The following is a 22389-nucleotide window of genomic DNA, read 5'->3' as shown; positions in this document are numbered from 1 at the left end:
ATATTCATTGATGGGTAAGTTCCTTTAAGAAGAGCCAATGTGCTAGCATTAGAGCTGTCAATCATGGCATAGTGAATATGTGCTTTGATATACATGAAAATATGAAGTTGTGTTTTTTTCTCTTAAAATTATTTACTTTAACACATGTGGTGGCAAACATGTAACAGAAAACTAAACCACATTCCCTTTGAGATATGATAAGGAGTACACACACACACACACACACACACACACACTCACACACCAATGAGTCTTTAAGGGAGTCCTGTGAGGTGGCTCTTACACATCATGGCCTGGGATAGCCCCCTTAACTTTTAAGTATGTGACTACTTTTAACACCTTTCAATATTTCATCTTTCTCTTTTATATCTATTTTTACAAATTAAAGAAGAAAACATTTCTTGTCATAAATAGTCATATGATTCAAAAGAAAAGGAATTACATAGCTTTCAAAACAGAACTATGTACAAGGAACCACGCTGTTGTAAAATATTATTTTAACTAGGAAAAGACATTTGTTTACACTGCCAGTCAACCAGACATAGAAACAGTAAAAAGTAAGTCATACAGAAGTCAGAAACATAATCCCTGAGGCAAAAAGTAGATAAAGAGAAACAGGTTAATTTAAGTTAAAAGAGCTAGCCAGGAAAGAGTTAAGGCCAAGTGTTCAAAACTAATGAAAAGTCTCTTTGTCATGATTTGGGAGCTGGTTGGTGGCCCCAATGAAAAAGCTTGGCACATTTGGTATTCCAATGTTAGGGTCCATATTTCCACATAGGGCCCAAGATAGCTGGAAAAAAATGAATATGGCTCCTTTAAGAGACTCTGCCATACCAGTACTCTCAGAAGAAACCAAAAGCTAAGTAAAAATGCCTGCCACAGTGCAGCGTACCAATTTCCTAGAGCTGGGGGATTAAATGCGATTTCTGATTACACACCTAGGACCTGGCCAGTGAGCCTACAGGGGCAGAGCCAGCCACCAAAGCTGCAGCAGAGGACCCAGTGGTAACTTCGCAGTTTTTTTTGATTCTGCAGACAGAAAAGGCTAGAGATATGCAATAAAGAGAGATAAAACTCGAAACAGGTTACGGAGTGCTTTAAAATGTGCGTAGGTTTAAGAAAGTAAAGAAAAATGGGTATAGACAGTCATAGAAAAATTAGTTTCTAAATAATAAAAAAGAATAAGCCGCATAGGGATGGGAAAAACACAGGGAGTCAATCCTGTATGATGTTGTGTTGACTTTAAATTTTCTGAATGCTGATGAGTGAAGAACAGCTGCTGGGAGACACGAGATTGTGAAAATGACTGCTAAATTAAACCAGTCTAGATTCTTTAAGGATGCCTTCACTTTAAAATGGAAGTCAAACAATGTATTGTTTGGGGGAAGAGGTTATGCTTTTGTTTCCACAGGAAATGAAAGGCTGTGAATTTGATCAAGGTTAATAGATATCAAGTTTGATCAGGGAAGACAGGTGATGTATATTTTGCCTGCTCAAACATAAAGCAAATCATTTTGGCTGGCTTATGTACAATGTATAGTCTATACTTATGTGTATATAAAGTGTGTTACCTTTGAAAGTCTGTGTGTTTTCAGAGCAAGGGGATTAGACACCAATGAAAATAGGTTACCCAGGTAATTCAGCTTCCCAGAATGCCTCTGTTGTAATTTCCTCAGCATTCTGAATCCAGAACAGCTTAAAGGCTGCTGGATGAGATGGTCCAGCCTCACAGAATATTCTAGCTAGAATCACAGATAAGCCTTACCCTTCCCCATTGCACAGAGACTGGACCACAAATGTTAAGGCTAGTTTTCCAAGGACTTGGTCATTATTTCAATTTTCTCAGGTTCCCTAAAGATGTCATTGTCCTCAGACAACAAAGAGCAGTCTAGAGAATGAAATGCCCACATTCCCAAGAGGTGGGGTAGGTGATCTTTGAATATTAGATGGGTTATGGATGTTTACCATTATGTAATGGGAATATAAGAATATAGGATAAAAGACAAATATTAACCTCAAATACTTTACATGGGTATGGATTTTGATATAATGACACAAATTTAGGGTTATTATTTGCTATACTATATATATGTTTATACTTTTATATAGCGTGTTGTGTTTATACAGTTTATTTTAAAATGTATAATTATGAGATGCAGGTTAGCAGTCATATATAATAATCAAATTGTATATTAGGTAAGTTTTCAAGGCAAAACAGATATTTTTACTTTTTATTTATTTGTTTTTATTTTGTTTTGTGTTGTACATTTTATCCACTCCTCTTTCCTCATCTCTCCTCCCCTTCCTCCATGTTGACTCCCATTTTCCCAATTTGTTTAGGAGATCTTGTCTTTTTTTCTCCTTTCTAGGCAGATTCATGCATGTCTCTCTCAGGTTCTTTTTTGTTCCCTAGGTTCTCTGGGCTTGTGGCCTGTAGGCTGGCTGTCCTTTGCTTTATGTCTAATATCTATTTATGAGTGAGTACATGTTATATTTGTTTTTCTGGGTTTGGATTCTTTCACTCAGGATGGCTTTTTCTAGTTCTGTCCATTTGCCTGCAAATTTAAGATATTGTTTTTTTGTAGCTGAATAATACTCCATTGTATAAATGTGCCACATTTTCCTCATCCACTCTTTGGTGGAGGGGCATCTAGGTTGTTTCCAGGTTCTGGCTATTACAAATAATGCTGTTACGAACATAGTTAAGCAAATGTCCTTGTGGTATGAGTATGCAACCTTTGGATATATTCCCAAAAGTGGTATTGCTGGGTCTTGGGGTAGATTGATTCCCAATTTTCTGAGAAACCACCATACTGATTTCCAAAGCGGCTGTATATTTTTGCGCTCCCACCAGCCATGGAGGAGTGTTTCCCTTCCATCCTCTCCAGCATAAGCTGTTATCAGAGTTTTGATCTTGTCCATTCTGGCAGGTGTTAGATGGTATCTCATAATTGTTTTGATTTTCATTTCTCTGATGACTAAGGATGTTGAGCATTTTCCTATGTGTCTCAAAAGGCATCTTGCAAAATGTGGAAAAGTGAGGGTCACAACTGAGACTCAACAAGGTGTTTAAAGTGCCAATTTCTTCCTCTAATGATAAGTCAGTTTGTTTGGGTGGGCAATGAAGGGGATTATACACATTACCTATCCTGGGTTATGATGGAACAGGCTGATGCATGGACAAGGGCACATCTCTTACTGGGCCCCATATTGGCGTTGTGGCAGTCTAAGGAAAAACACAAGCATATCCTCACCCATGAGTTAGCAGGGGGGCTGGTGTCTGCCATTGGAGGTTGATGGGATCTCTTCATCTCATTAGGGGTAGGGGTGTGATCCTTGGCAGAGATGCCTAGGGCCTGAGACCCTTGTCGTCAAAACTAAAAAAGTTCATATGGAAAAGGACCTCTGTTAAGGCCAGATGAGGATCCCTCGTAGCCTGTGGTGAGATTGTCCTGTCCAGCAGCTCCATAAGAGCTCTGTTGGTCCTTTCCACGATGTCTTGTCCCCAAGGATTGCAGGGGATGCCAGTGGTATGGGAAATCTTCTAGGACCCCAGAAAGTCATTGAATTGTTAAGAGGCAGAGGCAGGGCCATTGTTTGGATTACCAGATTCTCCTCTTACTGGTGGGGCTAAGGAGCATCCCACCTGGAGTTTAAAGGGACTGGTGTTTTGGCAGGCTGTGACCTCAATCCTTTGCCAATGAAATCCCTTATTGCATCTGTGGAACGGGGTCCTGGGTTGTTCCTGGGTGCAGTCACATTGCAGATGGTCTGGTTTGCTGCACCTCAACAAGATCTATCTACTTGGGGGCCCTCAGGGGTGTCATTGGTGCACTGCCTGTCTGCAAGGAGGGCATCCAGAGAAGCGGTGAGGGCAACGATGGAACCATTACTGGGGTCAAGGTCTCTTGTGGCCAGTAACCACTTGTGAATGCCCTCATTGTCTGCAATCACATTGTGTTTGGGGCATTAATCCCTTCTCAAGCCAATTGTTTGATTAACATTACCCCAGTGGGGCCCAGGTCTACTCTCTGCTCCACTGCCTCGTTGACATGCATGAGAAAATCAGTAAAAAGTTCCCCTGGCTGTTGAGTAAGATTATGGAAGTAAGCTGAAGGGTCTTGCGGGGTGAATGTCTTAAGAGCTTTGAAAGCCAGGTCAGAGACCTGTTGCTAGTAGGCTTGATGGCCCATCTGTGCCTGATGGATGGGATGTACAAAGTTACCTCATCCAATGAGCATGCCAAGGGTCACTGGAACATCAGTTAAGAGGTCCATTAGGGGCACTTTGTCCCAGGTTGAGCAGAAAGGCTTCTGCCGGATTTTGAGGTCTGAGATCGGGGAGTCTGCAGCAACTGGGGATCATACCACACTGTGAAGGATTTTCTGCCTTCAGGGGAAGGTGGACACGGAGGCACTTCATTCCAAGGGTACCACAGTGGAGGTGTAGCCTCCCACGGCGGGAGTGGAACTGACGGGGAAGTGGTACATGTGATCTTAACTGTAGTCAACCTCTCCTCAGCAGGTTTTCACTGAACTGTCTGCCTCCTCAATATTGAATGCTGTAGAGAGATCAGACATGGAAGCGGTGGAGGTCATGGAGAGGTTACCCATTTTTTTTTCAGCATTCAGGAGCTGAGCCTTGGTCCCATCTCCTGGGGGGTCAGCCCTTATGTGGGGGTGCTGGGCAAACTGAAACAGAAAAAAAAGTGCCTTCCTAACTGGATGGGAAGACAAACACGGCAGAAAACACAAAAGAAGGAAAGAAAGGGGGTTCTAATGCTTACCTGCTGAAAGAACCAACAACATGCATTAAGGGGCCTTCTCACAGAAGCGCACAGTCTTGGGGGTGCTGTCCAGCACCGCAGGTGAGGGGAGGCAGACAACTAGACCCAATGTCAGGAAAGCAAAAGTAACTTCTCATGATGTAAACAGCAATGCCAAAACCAGAAAATAATCAAAACCCCAAAAATCACAGCTGCAATGAAAGAAAAAAGGACCCTGACCAGGCAAGCTCAAAACCCACACCTGGATGAGCCTGGGAAGGTGGAAACCCTAGATGAAAGCTACAGAGAACTTGGAAACAAGGTGGCAAGTGCCCATTGTCAGGAAGGGAGGATTAAATGGACGATTTTGAATATGAGGTGAGTGTAAGTTGTTGAAGAAGCTTCAAACACATTAACCAAGTAGGATTCATCCAGGAAGTAGGAAGCCCACAGCCTGTTACTACCGGGAAAACAGGGCCACCATGGTCCAGCCTCATCCTGAACCCGGAACTTCTCTGCCTGTAGCAGACCAGACTTCTGCCTTACACGTGGCATGGTGTGTCACATTGGTCACCATTTACATGTGGTACTCTGTCCCCACACAGTCCCTGGGAAGCTCTGAGATGAGGATCTGCAGGTGAGACTACTGTTCGGAGGAGCCGAGAATCACTCTTAGGAGAAGCTGGAGAGGTCTGAACACACATGCCAGGTTCCTAATGCTTGTTGTGTGGTAACAGGCAGGAGATTCCACCTCTCCAGGTCTTCATTTTGTGTGTGTGTGTGTGTGTGTGTGTGTGTGTGTGTGTGTAAGGGAGAGATGTAAGCATGTGTGTGTTTGTGGGCCTGGGGACTCCCTCTTGTGTGCATGTGGCAGCCAGAGGTCATCTTCAGGTCTCATCTATTTCTCTCCACGTCGCTTGTTGAGACCAGGTCTCTCACTGAAACCGAGAGTCATTGTTTCAGCTAGACTCGTGGGGCAGTGAGGTCCCCTCTTGGAACTTGGATTACAAGCATGTGCTTACATGCCCGACCTTTACTTGTGTGTTGGGGATCTGACTTCTGAACTTCATGCTTGTATAATAATCATTTTATTCAGTGAGCCATCTCCCAACTAGCTCCCTGATGTTAATATATGCTCCATCGGGGAGAATTATAGGCAACCCAGGAAGAGGGTTGCCTGTAACACAGTGTAGGGAAAGCATCCTTGGAAACACAGGGAGTAATGGGAGGCCCAGGAGAGGCATCCCAGTGAATAAAACTGGTTTGAATTAAGTCTAAGGAATAAAATGAGAAAAGTTAGGGTTGTCTATATGATATAAACTTTCTGATCTCTCCCGCAGCAAGGGAGCTCAGATAAAGTTTGTGCTTAGCTCTCCCTAGATGGTTGTTATCCAAGACAGAGCAGAGCAGCTCAACAGGTAAAATCTCCACTGGGATGCCACATTTCCGTGATCCCCAGCGGGAACTTGTCACCTTCGACACACACTAAAATTACAAACTACAGAGATGCATTAAAACCCCTACTACCTAAACCTGTAGAGATCTCCTCAGGCAGAGTCCTCCCCTGCCACGTCCATTTGGGTAAGTGCTCTGCACACAGTGCAGACTCAGAAGGTGGTCGGGTCCCAGGCAGGCTGTGGGAGGAAGAGGAGTGGGGCTCAAGGTTTTCAGCATCTTCAGAGGAGACACTGGCAGCCCCGCGGCACAGGGACTGTGTGCAGCACAGCAACAAGTGTGTTTTCTTCTTAGGATATTTCCTGAAACTCCTAAAATTTAGTTAATTTTTCACAGTAGACATCAGTGTTTTATATTTATGTTTTGTCTGAATTAAATGACTCACAATGAAGAACTACATCAATGCTTCCTTTTATGTAGTATGTTTTAGTAATTTAAAATTATTTGTATGTATTTAAACAAATGAGGTTTTTTTATTTCATATATTCATTAAAATCCATACTTTTGCTACATTCTTAACTAAAACAAAACTACTTATTATATAAGTCACCTATACTTTAGGTAATTAAGAACCATTACAGGGTGTTTGGAAGGAAATGTCCTTCCTTGTGTCAGCATCATCTAGTAGAGGGCATCACATTACTTAGTGGTCTCCACCGGTGTTTTCTCCTGAAGTCATTTGATCCCAGTTCAGTTTCAGAAATCTTATACCAATGCTCTTGGCTTGTTGTCTGTGCACTACACAGTAAGACATATCCTCAGAGGGGATCTCAGTGGCTGGAACACTCAATATTAACTACACAGTGAACACAGTGATCATTTTCCCTCTTGGTGTCTAAAGAGCCAAGATCCAAATTCCAACAGCCTGAGAGGAACATTTGTGTCCATCAATCTGTCCTGTGTTCCAGTCACTGAGAAAGTGCCCCTTCCCAACACCCTGACAGTGGAGGTGCTGCCGGTCTCTTTTGTTCAGAAGAGAATGCAGGATGTTAGTCAGGCCTCACCCTGTCCAGTTCTGTGCTTAGTGTTCGACTTTCTCAGTCTGGATCTTTATAAACCCATCAGAACAGACACGAGCAGTTGTCTTTCTTACTGCTAACACACAGAGACTAAGAGGAGAAGGGAGAGACAGCTGTGCAGGAGAGAGAAGTCTTGGTCATGTTTCCTCCTGAGCTGAAGACAAGCAGAGTCTGCTGCAGGCTGTGGGTGTCCCGGGATTACAGCGGGGTCAGAGATGAGGCTTCTCTGAAGCTTCCTGCTTCTGTATTTCAAAAGAGCACTTTCCTGTCCTCTGTTTTGGGGTGTAGTAAAAGTGTTGGTCAACATCCTGGCTACAAGTCTGAACGCAGAGAAGCACCCACACTTGTTTCAGTTAAAAAGGTGACAGGGATTAATTCCCAAGATACTTTTCAGAAGCAGCCATCACTTCCTAGCCCAGATATTCTCCTGGCATTCCTCATGGCATTCCTGCAGCACCTGTATCTCATGGCCCCTCTGCACACAGCGCTGACATCTGCTTTGTGATGGCCTTCCTTCCCTGACACACCAGCCATCTCTCTAGAGCCTTCCTAGTTTTCCAGAAAGAATTGTGCAATGAGCAGAGCACACTGCTCAGTTCCACCTCATCCCAATCCCTGGTAGATGCGCCAGTTCCCCTTCCAGCCCTCTGTCCATTTTACATGAACTTGCAGAGGGGACCAGAGTGACGACAGCATGGTCAAGGTGAGTGGGATGAGCATGAAAACTACAAGCATGCTGTTTGGTGAACATAAGAGTGGACAGGTACTGTTAAGTCCTGACATAACCATGTTTTTTATCCATCCTTTCAACACCAGGAGATGGGTGGGCCAACTCCATGGTGAGGAGGAAACAGATCTGTCCATCCTACCTGCTTCTCCCTGGAGCAGTGCACCTCCCGGGGCATAAGCATTCTATCCTGTAGTGACATCTGCCAAGGCTTTATTCCTCCCATTCCACTCCCTACTTCCAACCAGATCACAACTTCGGGCCACTGTCCTGAGCATCTGTCACTTGTTAGAGGCCCGTTTGGTGATGTCAGGTACTTCAGGGCTCTCCCTGATTGCAGCAACTCCAGGATGACACAGTGTCTGCAGTCATGGCTTTATGAACTCTGCAGTGCAGGGCAAGCTAACTCGATCATCTTTAGGGGACATCCCTACAGCTGGCTCTCACAGGGAGCCTCAGGTTTCTCCTGGTCGTTTCTTCCTTCTTGGGTATTGTTTTCCTCGTCTGTGCACTAAGCCTTTTCTGTTTTATACTCGTCATGTGTGACAATTTCCCAAGCCCATGTCACTTCCCCTGTGACTTATTTCCTTATATACAGAATGCCAGGTGTCTCTGAATAAGTCGGTGTTTTCATTGTGCAAAAGGCGATCTGGGTTCACAATACAACAGGCGATCCTCCGACACCCACAGGACAGTCGCCCTTAACTTGTCTGATGGAGGAATGAGACTTAAATGATGATGCTGAGGGTGGGCTGTTAATGTCCTGTCCCCGGACATCCAAGGCCATGCTCTGCTAGGCTGGTGTGAGCTGATAGGCTCACCTGGGAGGGGGTAGTGCTGAGGATTCCTTTCCATGGCTTGCTGAGGGATTCACCTTCTCCAGATGGCTCCCTGTTGTTGGTCTAGAGGTTACTGCATACATTTCTTTACATCATGCCCAGTTTAAAGACCTTTGGACCTCATGTGCTTGATCTGCGTGTCTGACTGATGAAAGTGTGGTGCCACACTGGGAGACAGCAGGACGGCTGCAGAAACGTTGTCTGCATCTCTCCTGGCCTGGTGGCACTTGAGATGACAGGATGGCATTGCCACCTTCTTATTCTGTCTTCTGGATGAAGGAGGCTTCTCTGGTGCCTTATTATTCTCCAGAAAAATAAGGTTTTCCAGTGGCTCCAAGGCCTCATCTACTGAAGTTGTGTTTTCATGAGATCAATCTCATTTTCCTGAATGAGGGTTTGCAGTTACAGTTTACAAAGGACCATGGACAACAGAGACACTGTCCTGTTGTGGTGAAAATGTACAATTTACATTTCACAATGTGCTGTGTAGGATTGAAGGTTCCTCCTTCTCCTCCTCCTCCTCTTTCTCCTTCTCCTCCTCCTTCTTCTTCTTTGTCTCTCTCTCTCTCTCTCTCTCTCTCTCTCTCTCTCTCTCTCTCAGATTTTGTTTCTGAAATCTGCTGACTGAGACTGGGATTTTGTCATTAAGCCCATATACTATACAATGAAAATAATAACTCAAGGGTAATTCAGTAAATAATTCAGTAAATCTTATTTAAAACTCTGCTTGTACTGTTACTGCTATTATTCTTACATTATTATTACTATTAAATTTATAAAAGTTTAACTTGTCCTAAGGATTATATAGAATTTTATTTAGGAAAATTTCCACGCATATATGTATTCTCACTACATACATGTTTGGTGCCTGTGGACCTCAGAAGCAGCTTTTGGATCCCTTGGAACTGGTGCTCCAGGAGGTTTGGGACTGCCGTGTGGGTGCTGGGAACTGAACCTGAGTCCTCTGCAAGAGCAGCAGATGCTCCAACCATGTAGCCATCTCTCCAGATACGTCTCTAACTGTTTAAACTGACTACCTTAGCTCTGATTTCTTTCTTTTCATTTCATTTATTTAGTTTGTGGGCAAGGAGAAGGAGGCATGCTTGCCGCAGCACACTCGTTGGGGTCCTCGGAGTTGGCTCTTCCCTTCCAGAATGTAAATCCCAGGAATCAAGCTCACATCATGATGATTGACAGCCAGCCCATCTGCACACTGAGCACATAGCTGGTACGGTGTTCAGGAACTTGGACACTTCTGCTTCTCCCTCACATCTTCCAAGTTCCCTGGTCTAAATGAGATAAAATCAACACAACCTTGAATTTCAGATGATAATTGCTATATGATTAGGAAAATTTTATATTATTATGCAATTCAGGACTATGATACTTGAATTAAAGTAAATGTTTGCACTGCATGAGAAAGAACCTTCCAGAAGATCCTCCATCAAATCTTCTGGTGTTCATCTGAGCTTGGACTTCCTGAGTCTGAGAAAAATCACTGCTTTCTCAAGGAGGTATGGATGCCTAGATGCCTGTGCAGCCCACTTTTAGAATGAGTTTGATAATTTTTCTTTCCTTAAAACCCTACAATGGGAATGGCTCTGGATCTATTGTAATTATAATTCTACTTCTATTTATTTATTGTCACGTGCTAGAGGAGAAAAACCCCAGACCATGTTCCTGCCAGTATATAATAACTGGGCGCTTCTCACCGAGGCTTTTGCTATGCTGTGAAGTGAACATATATCTCAGATGCAGTTACAAAATTGGATTTACAGAAAATGCCTAAAATGCTACTGGAAGGGAGGGCTCAGATATTCTACTGCTTTCATATTTGATCTTCTCTGTTTCAGGCAGAGCAGAGTGATCAATTGTATTAAAAACTATATTAACCCTCCCAAGTCATAAACATAAGGAACCTCATGAGAGTAAAGCCAGCAGCAGACACTTCCACAGCTCACCCTGGGCAGGAAACACTGCCATGCCTGGTATGTAGACGTCATCTTCTTCCACGCCCAGGGCTTCCCTGACACAACACACGACTGTCCATTTGTTCTAGAGAAGGTGATCACAGCTCGGCCTCACAGTGCTCACGGGCACACTCAGAGGAAATGGCAGACTGTGGGTAGAATGTGACGCAGTCGGGACTCAGTTCCCACACACGAAGAGCATTAGGTCTGCAGCAAACGAGCAGGACAGAGAGAGGTGGAATAAAATGGCTCTGGCCTGTTTGACCCTAGGACACTGTTTCATGCCAGGGTCTCATTTCTACTTTCCTGTAACCCTCACTGACCTTCATCCAAAACTGTGGTGCTCTGTGTGCCTGATGTCAAGATGATACAGATGAAAGACAAGTTGCTTTCGCCTCAGGAAACCTCAACTATGAAGCGACAGGAAAAGAAATGTTTGTATGATACATGGCAATTTTTAATGTGAAAGGAAGCTTAGACAGTGGTGGGCATAAGTGTTGGAATGGCAGAGAGGGGTGATGGCTTCCGGACAGTTTGAAGGGAGGCGATGTTAAGGGGAATAAGGCTGAACTGTGAAGCATCGACAAGTCTTCCTGAGGTAGCGATGCTGTCGTTGACTGCAGTTGATGAGCAAGGCTGGATTTGTGATATGGAATCTTCTCGCTGTCCTCCCCGCACAGTTTCTACCTGCTTCTTTCAGGTATAAAATGAATAAAATCAATAAACTGTCCCATAACACTAAGGTAAGAAACACCATTTATTTCGAAGCTGGAATTGGAGTCACAGGCAACAGTTTCCTTGTTCTCTTCCACATCCTCAGGCTCGTTCATGGGCAGAGGTCCAGACTCACTGACCTGCCCATTGGTCTCTTGGCTCTAATCCACATGCTGATGCTGATAGCCATGAGTTTTCTAACTACAGACATTTTTATGCCTCGGAGGAGATGGGGTGACACCACATGCAAATTTATTATGTTCTTGTACAGGTATTTAAGGAGCCTCTCTCTCTGTGCCTCTAGCCTGCTCAGCATCCTCCAGGCCATCACCCTCAGTCCCAGAAGTTCCTGTCTAGCAAAGTTCAAGTGTAAATCTCCACGCTACATGCTAGGTTGCCTTCTTTTCCTCAGTGTCGTCTATGCGTCCATTAGCTTTCCCCTCTTATCATATGTGATTGCGACCCCTAATTTGACCTCATCTAGTCTTATCTACCTCACCGAATCTTGCTCTCTTGTACCCGTGAGCTCCTTTGTCCGGCACACATTTTATATATCTTTAGTTGTCAGAGACGCCATCTTTGTAGGCCTCATGGCCTTCTCCAGTGGGTACATGGTGACTTTCCTGTATAAACACAAGAAGCAGTCACAGCTTCTCCACAGCACCAGGCTTTCCCTTAAAGCATGCCCAGAACAAAGAGCCACATGGACCATTCTGTACCTCATGAGTTTCTTTGTTGTGATGTATACCTTGGACAACTTCCTTGCCTACTTAAGACTCAGAAGTGATGATCCTGTGATTTATTGCATGTTGATTCTCATAGGCCATAGCTATGCCACAGTCAGTCCTTTTCTGGTCCTCAGCACTGAAAGAAGTTTAATTAACGCTTTTAAATCCATGTGCTCAAGGACAGTAAACATGTATGGCTGAAGGATGCATGCCTGAGTTCCCTTAAGATGAGGCGGTACACTGCCACCAGAGCTATGCTGTGAGATTGCTCATGTGCGCTTCTTTAAAGTGAAAATTTTAAAGTGTTATTCTTTTCTATTTTTTATAAATTATTAAGATTTATTTATTTTATGTATATGATGCTCTATATACACATGTGCCTTCGTGCCAGAAGAGGGCATCAGATCCCATTATAGATGACTATGAACCACCATGTGATTGATGGGATTTGAACTTAGGATCTCTGGAAGAGCTCCCAAAGCTCAACTGTTGAGCCCTCCTTCCAGCCCCCAGAGTTATTACTTTTTATTGCTGTTAAACCTATTTACTTTGATATATATGGCTGGCAGACATAAAAGAAAAGCCACATGCTGGATATATAAGTGTATTATACTCGCCAGGGTATCTTCAAGGGAGATATTGGAAAGTGAATCTTCCTTGCCATGTTGTCATGGTCTGGGCCACCCATACTAATTTAAAATATCTGACAGATGTGATCTCTGATTTACCAAATTAGGTATGCAAACATTATTATAATAATCATATAACCAAAATACAAACCACACATACACACAGAACAGAGACTGAGACAGACAGAGAGACACAGAGAGAAACACACACATACAGAGACAAACACACACACACACACACACACACACACAGAGTCTATGTATAATACATAATCCTAAGGATGGCTAAACAAATTGCAGCCTCTCTACACTGGGTTGTTATTCAGCTTTCAAAGGAAAGTGGATTCTTCACATGGTACCACACAAATGAGCATGAAGCCACCAAGCTGACTGAATAAGAGTCATGCAGAGTGAATTCTGTGTGGATTACTTGGAGCAGGAAGAGCTAAGAGACTCACACAGGTAGAGACAAAGTAGAAGGTTGTTCTCAGCTCAGGGGGGATGGCCATGAGTGGGGGGGGGGAGAAGTGGTACAGATGGTTGGTAAAAACGTAAATCCCCTTGATCTCCTTTTGTGGTGTTATTGCCCTAGCTAGAACCTCAAGAACTATATTGAACAGATATAGAGAGAGTGGACAACCTTGTCTCATTTCTGATTTCAGTGGGATTGTTGTGAGTTTCTCTCTATTTAGTTTGATGTTGGCTGTTGGCTTGCTGTATATTGCCTTTATTATGATTAGGTATGTTCCTTGTATCCCTGCTCTCTCCAAGACCTTATCATGAAGGGATGTGGTGGATTTTGTTGAACACTTTTTTAGCATCTAATGAGATAATCATGTGGTTATTTTTTTTTCAGTTTGTTTATATGGTGGATTACATTGATAGATTTTTCTATGTTGAACCATCCCTGCATCTCTGGGATGAAGCTGATTTGATTGTGGTGGATGATTTTTCTGGTGTATTCTTGGATTCGATTTGCCAGTATTTTCTTTAGTATTTTTGCATCAATGGTCATGAATGAGATTGGTCTGTAATTCTCTTTGTTAGTAATGTCTTTATGTGGTTTGTGTCACGGTAATTGTAGCCCCATAAAAAGAGTTTGGGAATGTTCTTTTTGTTTCTATTGTGTGGAACAATTTGAGGAGTATTGGTATTGGTTCTTCTTTGAAAATCTTGTAGAATTCTGAGCTGAAACCATCTGGTCCTGGGCCTTTTTTTTTTTTTTTGGTTGGGAGACTTTTGATGACTGTTTCTACTTCTTTAGCAGTTATAGGTCTACTTAATCTGCTTATCTGCTCTTGATTTAATTTTGGTAAGTGATATTTATCCAGAAAGTTGCCCATTTCCTTTAAGTTTTCCAATTTTGTGGAGTACAGGTTTTTGAAATATGACCTAATGATTCTCTGGATTTCTTCCATGTCTGTTGTTATGTCCCCCTTTTATTTCTGATTTTGTTAATTTGGATAGTCTCTCTATGCCTATTGCTTAATTTGGATAAAAGTTTGTCTATTTTGTTGATTTTCTCAAAGAACCAACTCTTTGTCTCATTGATTATTTGTATTGTTTTCTTTGTTTCTATTTTGTTGATTTCAGGTCTCAATTTGATTATTTCCTGCCGTCTAGTTCTTCTGGGTGAGTTTGCTTCTTTTTGTTCTAGTTTTCAAATGTTCTTTTAACTCACTGGTGTGGGATCTTTCCAGTTCCTTTATGTAAGCATTGAGTGCTATGAACTTTCCTCTTAATTCTGCTTTCATTGTGTCCCATAAATTTGGGTATGTTGTGTGGTCATTTTCATTGAATTTTAGGAAGTCTTTAATTTCTTCCGTTATTTCTTCCTTGACCCACTGATGATTCAGGTGAGCATTGTTTAATTTCCATGTGTTTGTGGGCTTTCTGGAATTAGTGTTGCTGTTGAATTCTAATTTTAAACCATGGTGATCCAATAAGTCACATGAGGTTAGTCCACTTTTTTGTATCTGCTGGGTGTGCTTTGTTGCCTAGTATGTAGTCAATTTTTGAGAAGGTTTCATGAGGTACTGAGAAGAAGGTATATTCTTTTATGTTTGGATGGAATGTTCTATGAATGTCTGTTAAGTCCATTTGAGTCATAACATCTATTAGTTCCCTTGTTTCTCTGTTACTTTTCTGTCTGACTGACCTGTCCAGTGGTAAAAGTGGGGTGTTGAAGTCTCCCGTTATTAGTGTGTGTGGTTTATTGTGTGATTTAATATTTAGAATTCTTTCTTTTACATATGAGGGTGCTCTGGTATTTGGGGCATAAATGTTCAGTACTGCGATTTCCTCTTGATGGAATTTTCCTGTGAGTAATATGAAATGACACTTTGTCTCTTTTGACTGATTTTAGTTTGAAGTCTGTTTTGTTAGACATTAGGATAGCTACACCAGCTTGTTTATTATGTCCATTTGATTGGAATTTTTTCCCAACCCTTAACTCTGAGGCAATATCTGTCATTGAAGTTGAGGTGTGTTTCTTGTATGCAGCAGAAGAATGGATTCTGTTTTTGTATCCAATCTGTTAGCCTGTGTCTTTTTATAGGTGAGTTGAATCCATTTATATTAAGGGATATTAATGACCGGTGATTGCCAGCTCCTGTTACTTTAGTTTTCATTGTTGGTGATGTTATTGTGTGTGTTTTTCCCTTCTTTGGGATTTGCTGATGTGAGATCACCAATTGTCTGTGTTTTTGTTGATGTAGCCAACTTCCTTGGGCTGGAGTTTTTCTTCTACTACTTTGTGTCAGGCTGGGTTTGTAGCTAGGTATTGGTTGAATCTGGTTCTGTCGTGGAATATCTTGTTTTGTCCATCTATGGTGATTGATAGTATTGCTGGGTATAGTAGTCTGGGCTGGTATCCATGTCTCTTAATGTCTGCATAATGCTTGACTAGAACCTTCTGGCTTTTCGTTGTTTCTATTGAAAAGTCAGGTTTAATTCTGATAGGTCTGCCTTTATATCTTACATTTTACTTTGTAGCTCTTAATGCTTTTTCTTTATTCTGTATGTTTAGTGTTTTGATTATTATGTGGTGAGGGGACTTTTTTATCCAGTCTATTTGGTGTTCTGTAAGTTTTTGTATCTTCATAGGCATATCTTTCTTTAGGTTCAAAAATTTTTCTTCTATGATTTTGTTAAATATATTTTCTGTGCTTTTGAGTTTGACTTCTCCTTCTTTTATATCTATTATTCTTAGGTTTGGTCTTTTCACTGTGTGCCATGTTTCCTGGATATTTTGTATTAAGTTTTTGCTAGATTTAATGTTTTCTTTGACTGATGAGTCTATTTCTTCTATTGTTTCTTCACTGCTTGAGACTCTGTCTTCCATCTCTTGTATTCTGCTGTTTATGCTTGCATTTGTGATTCCTGATCATTTTCTCATAATTTCTGTTTCTGTAATTCCCTCAGTTTGTTTTTCTTCTTTATTGTCTCTCTTTCAGTTTTCAAGTCTTGAATAGTTTTTTTATATATTTGATTGCTTTTTTTGGTTTTCTTTTTCTTTAAGGGATTTGTTGATTTCTTCCATTTTTAATTTGTCTTTTCCTCCATTTTGTGAGGGAATTTTTCATTTCCTCTTTAAGGGACTCAAACATTCTTCTAAAGTTATTTTTAGGTCTTTTTATTCTACTTCATCTATATTTGGTTGTTCAAGTCTTGCTGTTGTAGGTCCAAGAGTTTTTATTGGACTCATGTTGATCTTTGTGGTGTTGTGTGTGTTCTTACCTTGTCTACCCATCTTTTCCTCTGATTGGTGTAGTTGGGACTGTCTGTGTCTCTGGTGATCAATCTTCAGGTCCAGTGGATCCAAGACTCAGATGGCTGCTCCTCATGGTACAGTCAGGACCACGGTTCCAGTCATGGGAGTTGGTCTTTCAGTCTCTTAGGGGTCACTCCAGCAGCAAGAATCTTCACTGTTGGCTTGCTTACTTTTTTTTGGACAGTATCTCAAGTGGCTCACACTGACCCACACTAGCATCAGACTTCTTGTGTAATCAATGGTGCCCTTGAACTCCTCATCTTCCTGTCTCTACCTCCTAAGTACTAAAATTATGGGCTTGTGCCAGAATACCTGAGTGGCAATTTAATATTTTTTTGATACTGGGTTTCTCTGTATAGCTCTGACTGTCCCAGAACTCACTCTGTAGATAAGGCTGACCTTAAACTTGGAAATCAACTTCCTCTGCCTCCTGAGTGCTGGGATTAAAGATGTGTGTTGCTACCACCTTGCTGAAAATTAATTTCTTATATATGTAGTAGCTAGTAATTCTAAAACGGATCCTTTGGATAAACAATAAATAAACAAATGGTCTAGGTTGCACCAAAACTCTCTGAAAACGTGTGCCCACACCCTCTCCCCTACTTGCAAGTGTTGCCAACAGCACTGTCCATAGTCATGGTCAAGGGTAATAAGGGCGCTCCAACACAGCAACACACAGGCAGGTGGAGTCTCCACAGTCAAAGTCAATGGTAATAAGGGCACTCCGCACAGCAACACACAGGTGGATGGAGTTGACATCAAATGTATACAAAACAAAATGCATCTTACGTGCACCACGTGGAAGGAAACAGACTGCAAAAACTGGGGTTTATTTCACTCATGTAACATTCTTTATGAGGAGCTTTATAGGGCAGAGAAAGGATGAATGATGTGAGGGTTGGGGCAGGGATAGGTGGGTTGTTCAAGAGAGGTGCAGTCGAGAAATATCAAGGTGATGAACTGTTCTGTTTTTGATGGGGACAAGGCACCAAGACTACCGATTTGTTAAAACACACATAATTTTGTATTACAAAGAGTGATTCTCAAGGTTTTAGTCTTCAATAAAAGAAACAGACTTAAGAATCTTAGTGCTATTTTTTTCCTGAAATTATAAATCTAAATTTAACATAAACTGTGAGACCCCATGCCAACATGGATTCTCTGAAGCAAATGAGTTTCCTAGAGAGGTAGGAGTTAATGTTCTTAGGTTGTGGTAGCTCAAGCCATAGTTTTGGCAATTAGACTGATGCAGGAGGATCACTTAAAGTTCAAGTTCAGACTTGGAATACGTAGTGAGTTTAGGACAACCTAAACCACAGAGTGAGACTCTGCAGAAACCAATCAATCAACGTATTCTGCCGTCCTAGGGTTGCTGCCCAGATAATCAGTGAGTTCCATGCCAATGAGAGACAGTGGTTCAAAGGAAGTGAACAGAGTTCCTAAGGATGATACCTGAGGTTGCCCTCTAGCCTCCATATCTGTGTGCACATGCACATGAATACACACATGCACACACACACACACACACACACTACAGGAATCTCTAGTCTCCAATTAATATGTGGGTGAGAAAGTTAGCCAAGTAGTTAGGAGAAGTTGCTGCTCTTCCCCAGGATCGTAGTTCAGTTCCCAGACTCCACATGAAGTGGCTCACAGCTGCCTGTAACTCTAGCTACAGGGGATCCAACACTCATTTTGGCCTCCCGTGGGCACCTGCACTAATGGGGTATATTTCCACACAGATATACACACATACACATAAATAGTAATAAATCTTGACTAGAAAAGATATCGTGGACTGAGAATCAAAAGGTAGAAGTCAATGTATCAAGCAAGCAGAAGATGAAAGCAAGCTGGTGTAGCCATTCTGATATCTGATAAAACAGACTTCAAAACTAGAAGCCATTACATATTAACATGGTGACTAATTCACCAGGGAGATATAACAATTGTAAATGTGTAGCAGTGAATGTTAGGGCTCCAATTCCATAATGAGTGTCAAAGGTAGATCCTAATGTAACCATAGAGGAGAACTTAAAGACCCTCTCATATTTTGATTGATCATTCAAATTTAAATCAGTCAGGAAATACTACATCACAGATGATCTGGACTCGGTGTAAAGGGGGCATTCCATCCAAGCACTTTTCAGCATCACATGGACCTACTGTAGAATAGATCACACTCTATCAAGTGTCATCTTGAAAAGAATAAAGAAACTGAAATAATCTCTTGTGTATTATTGGATCATAATGGAATAAAACTAGGAACCTCTGGTAACAGAAACTACACAAGTGCTTGGGGACTGACCAGTATACCCTAAGTGAAGAGTGGGCCATGGAAGACACCACAGAGTAATTCTAAAGTTTCTAGATTCAAATGAAAATGAAGCACAACTTAGCAGGGTTTTTGAAGTGCGTAGAGCAAAAGTACCTCAGAGAAGAAAGTTCATGGCTTTGAGTACTTAATCTTTAACAAGCAGAGAGCTCATAAATAAATAATACAATGATATACCTCCCCCAATGTCTCAGAAAAACAAGAAGAAACTAAACTCAAAATAGCAGATGACAGGGTATATTGAAGTCTTGTACACAAATTAAAGAAATGGAGACTATAAAGAGCAATACATAGGTCAACCCATAGTAGGGTTGTGGGAGCTTGAGAGGTGACTCAGAGGTTAAGAGCACTGGTTGCTCTTGTAGAGGAATGAGGTTTCAAACCACAGGGTAGTAGGCAGCCTACTGGAATGCCAGTCTCGGGGAATCTGATGTTCTCTTATGGCCTCTACAGGCACTACACACAAGTGGTTTCCAGACAGGCAGGCAAACCACCTATACACATTTTGAAAGAAAAGTTTCTACAAAAGGAGCAAGTTTGACAAAACCATAAATAACTTACTCAAAGGAAAGAGAAGATTAATATTAATAAAATTAGAAATGAAAAGGGGGTGTTACAACAGATTGCAATGAAATCCAAAGGACTCTTAGGGAATACTATTAAGGTTTATATTTTCAAAACGGGAAAATCTAGCAGAAATAGAGAAATTTCTAGACACAGGCAAATTACCAAAGTTAATAGGAACAACTTAAAAATACCCACAGGCAATAGGATTGGAGCAGTCATCGCCAACCACAGGCAGTGGACTGGAGCAGTCGCTGTCAACCACAGGCAGTGGACTGGAGCAGTCGCTGTCAACCACAGGCAGTGGACTGGAGCAGTCGCTGTCAACCACAGGCAGTGGACTGGAGCAGTCGCTGTCAACCACAGGCAGTGGACTGGAGCAGTCATCAACCACAGGCAGTGGACTGGAGCAGTCGTCAACCACAGGCAGTGGACTGGAGCAGTCGTCAACCACAGGCAGTGGACTGGAGCAGTCGCTGTCAACCACAGGCAGTGGACTGGAGCAGTCGCTGTCAACCACAGGCAGTGGACTGGAGCAGTCATCAACCACAGGCAGTGGACTGGAGCAGTCGCTGTCAACCACAGGCAGTGGACTGGAGCAGTCATCAACCACAGGCAGTGGACTGGAGCAGTCACTGTCAACCACAGGCAGTGGACTGGAGCAGTCATCAACCACAGGCAGTGGACTGGAGCAGTCGCTGTCAACCACAGGCAGTGGACTGGAGCAGTCGCTGTCAACCACAGGCAGTGGACTGGAGCAGTCATCAACCACAGGCAGTGGACTGGAGCAGTCACTGTCAACCACAGGCAGTGGACTGGAGCAGTCGCTGTCAACCACAGGCAGTGGACTGGAGCAGTCGCTGTCAACCACAGGCAGTGGACTGGAGCAGTCGCTGTCAACCACAGGCAGTGGACTGGAACAGTCATCGCCAACCACAGGCAGTGGACTGGAGCAGTCGCTGTCAACCACAGGCAGTGGAATGGAGCAGAGAAAAGCCATGGGCAGATGCATTTGCTGCTGAACTCACCCACTGTATAAGAAGAGCCATCTCAGTGCTCATCGGACCCTTTCACATCATGGAGGAGAGGACACCACCAGGCACATTATGCAAAGGCAGCATCACACTGACACCAAAACCATATAAATATACAAAAGAAACCATCACAACAAAAAATATACAAACCAATTAAAAATTAGAAAAATTCTCAATAAAATTCTTATAAACAAAATTCAGGAATACATAAAATGAGTGTATAATCATGAAGATGATTTTATTATGATTAATATGATTTCATTCCAGGGATAGAAGAGAAAGTCAATACAGGCAAATCCATAAATGCAGCACAGCATACAAGGAGATTTAAGGACAGAAATTACATGAATACCTAAACAAGATGCAGAAAAAGGCCTTTGAAAACATTCAGTTTCTCTTCACAATAAAAGCTTGAAGAAAGCAGGAATAGGTCAGACACACTTCAAAATAAGAAAAATCAATGTATGGTTAGCTTCCATCCAATGATATATTAAGTAAAGAAAATATGAAAGAATTTTCTCTAAAATAAGGAAATAAGAATCATCTCTTCACTCACACCCAATGTAGTGACTTAACCCATCACTAAAGAAAGAAGGGTTATCAGCCAAACAATCTGAGGGAAAAACTCATCTATCTGATCAATGCTTTCAACAAAACAGCAGGATACAAAATTAACAGACAGAAATCAGTAACCTTTCTATACAGCAGTTGATGGTTGTTTGAATTGTCAACTCAACACTGCCTAGAATCACCTGGGAAGGGTCTCAATGAAGGACTTCTCCACTCAGGTTGCCTGTGAGCACATCTGTAGGTGTCTATATGGATTGTATTAATAGAGGTGGGACACCCACCACTGTAGGTGGTGTCATTCCCTGTGCAGGGACAGAATTCAACATCACCAATAGCTGTCAGAGATGACTTACACAGGGTTTTAGCTTCCTACCATGTAATCTACTCTGGCAAAGCAACAAATTCTAAAGGCACAAAAGGATTCAAAGAAGGTAAATGGATACCTGTAGGAATGAATGATCTAAAAGAACTTAAGCAAGCAGTAGTAACTTATGGCTTGCATTCTGCATTTGTTAGGGAGATGGTAAAGACTTGGACTTCTAGCATTAAGGGCACCCCACATGACTGGCTTCAGTTAGTTTCAGCAGTCCTGGATGACAGGCCTTAACTGATGTTTAAATGTTGTTTCAAGGAAGAGGCAAAAATTTTAGAACAACAGGGAAATGCAAAAGGACATGAAACTTCCCAAGATCAAATTCTTTGTGAGGGCACTTATGCTGACCCACAGGCTCAAGCTCTTTATGATGAACACATCTTGTCCCTATGTCACAAAGCAGCCTTAAATGCTTGGGACAGGATTCAAGAACTAGGAAAACAAATTGAATCATATACCAGGGTTAAACAGGGGCAGAGAGAACACTTTAGTGACTTTTTACAAGGATTAACTAAGGCTGTACAAATAGGAGTAACAGACACAGATGTTGGACGGGTATTTATTGACTCTCTGGCTGAAAATACCAACTTAGAATGCAAAAAGATACTTGGGCCTTTAGAGATTAGATCATCACCAATAGGGTGAATGGATCGTGCATACAGTGAACATTGAGACATTTTACTATAATCCTGAAGCTTGGGTAGGAGAAGTAATTTACAAAGGTATGAGGAGACATCAAAATGCCAAATGTTTTAATTGTGGTAGAATAGGTCATCTAAGAAGGGATAGTAGACAAGTAATTCCTAGAAATAATGTCTCCTCTGGTAATGGCAAAAATAAAAGGTATTAACCTGGATTATGTAGAAGGTGTGGTAAAGGCCGACACTGGACCAAT

At 42.1% G+C, this 22389-nt stretch overlaps 1 protein-coding gene across 1 annotated transcript; it reads left to right on the top strand.

The window, feature by feature from the left end:
- The first annotated feature begins 11482 nt into the window (after positions 1–11482).
- LOC121436117 (vomeronasal type-1 receptor 54-like) lies at positions 11483–12418 on the top strand. The gene has a single exon (XM_041635796.1). The coding sequence runs from the start codon at positions 11483–11485 to the stop codon at positions 12416–12418; it is 936 nt and encodes a 311-aa protein (XP_041491730.1).
- Positions 12419–22389: the final 9971 nt, after the last annotated feature.

Source organism: Microtus oregoni, unplaced genomic scaffold (genome assembly GCF_018167655.1).
Source record: "Microtus oregoni isolate MIOR12 unplaced genomic scaffold, Mior012 000002F_ref0000024, whole genome shotgun sequence".
NCBI classification, from domain to species: Eukaryota; Metazoa; Chordata; class Mammalia; order Rodentia; family Cricetidae; genus Microtus; species Microtus oregoni.
The sequence above is the reverse complement of the archived record's forward strand: the minus strand, read 5'-3'. Positions and strand labels throughout refer to the sequence as shown.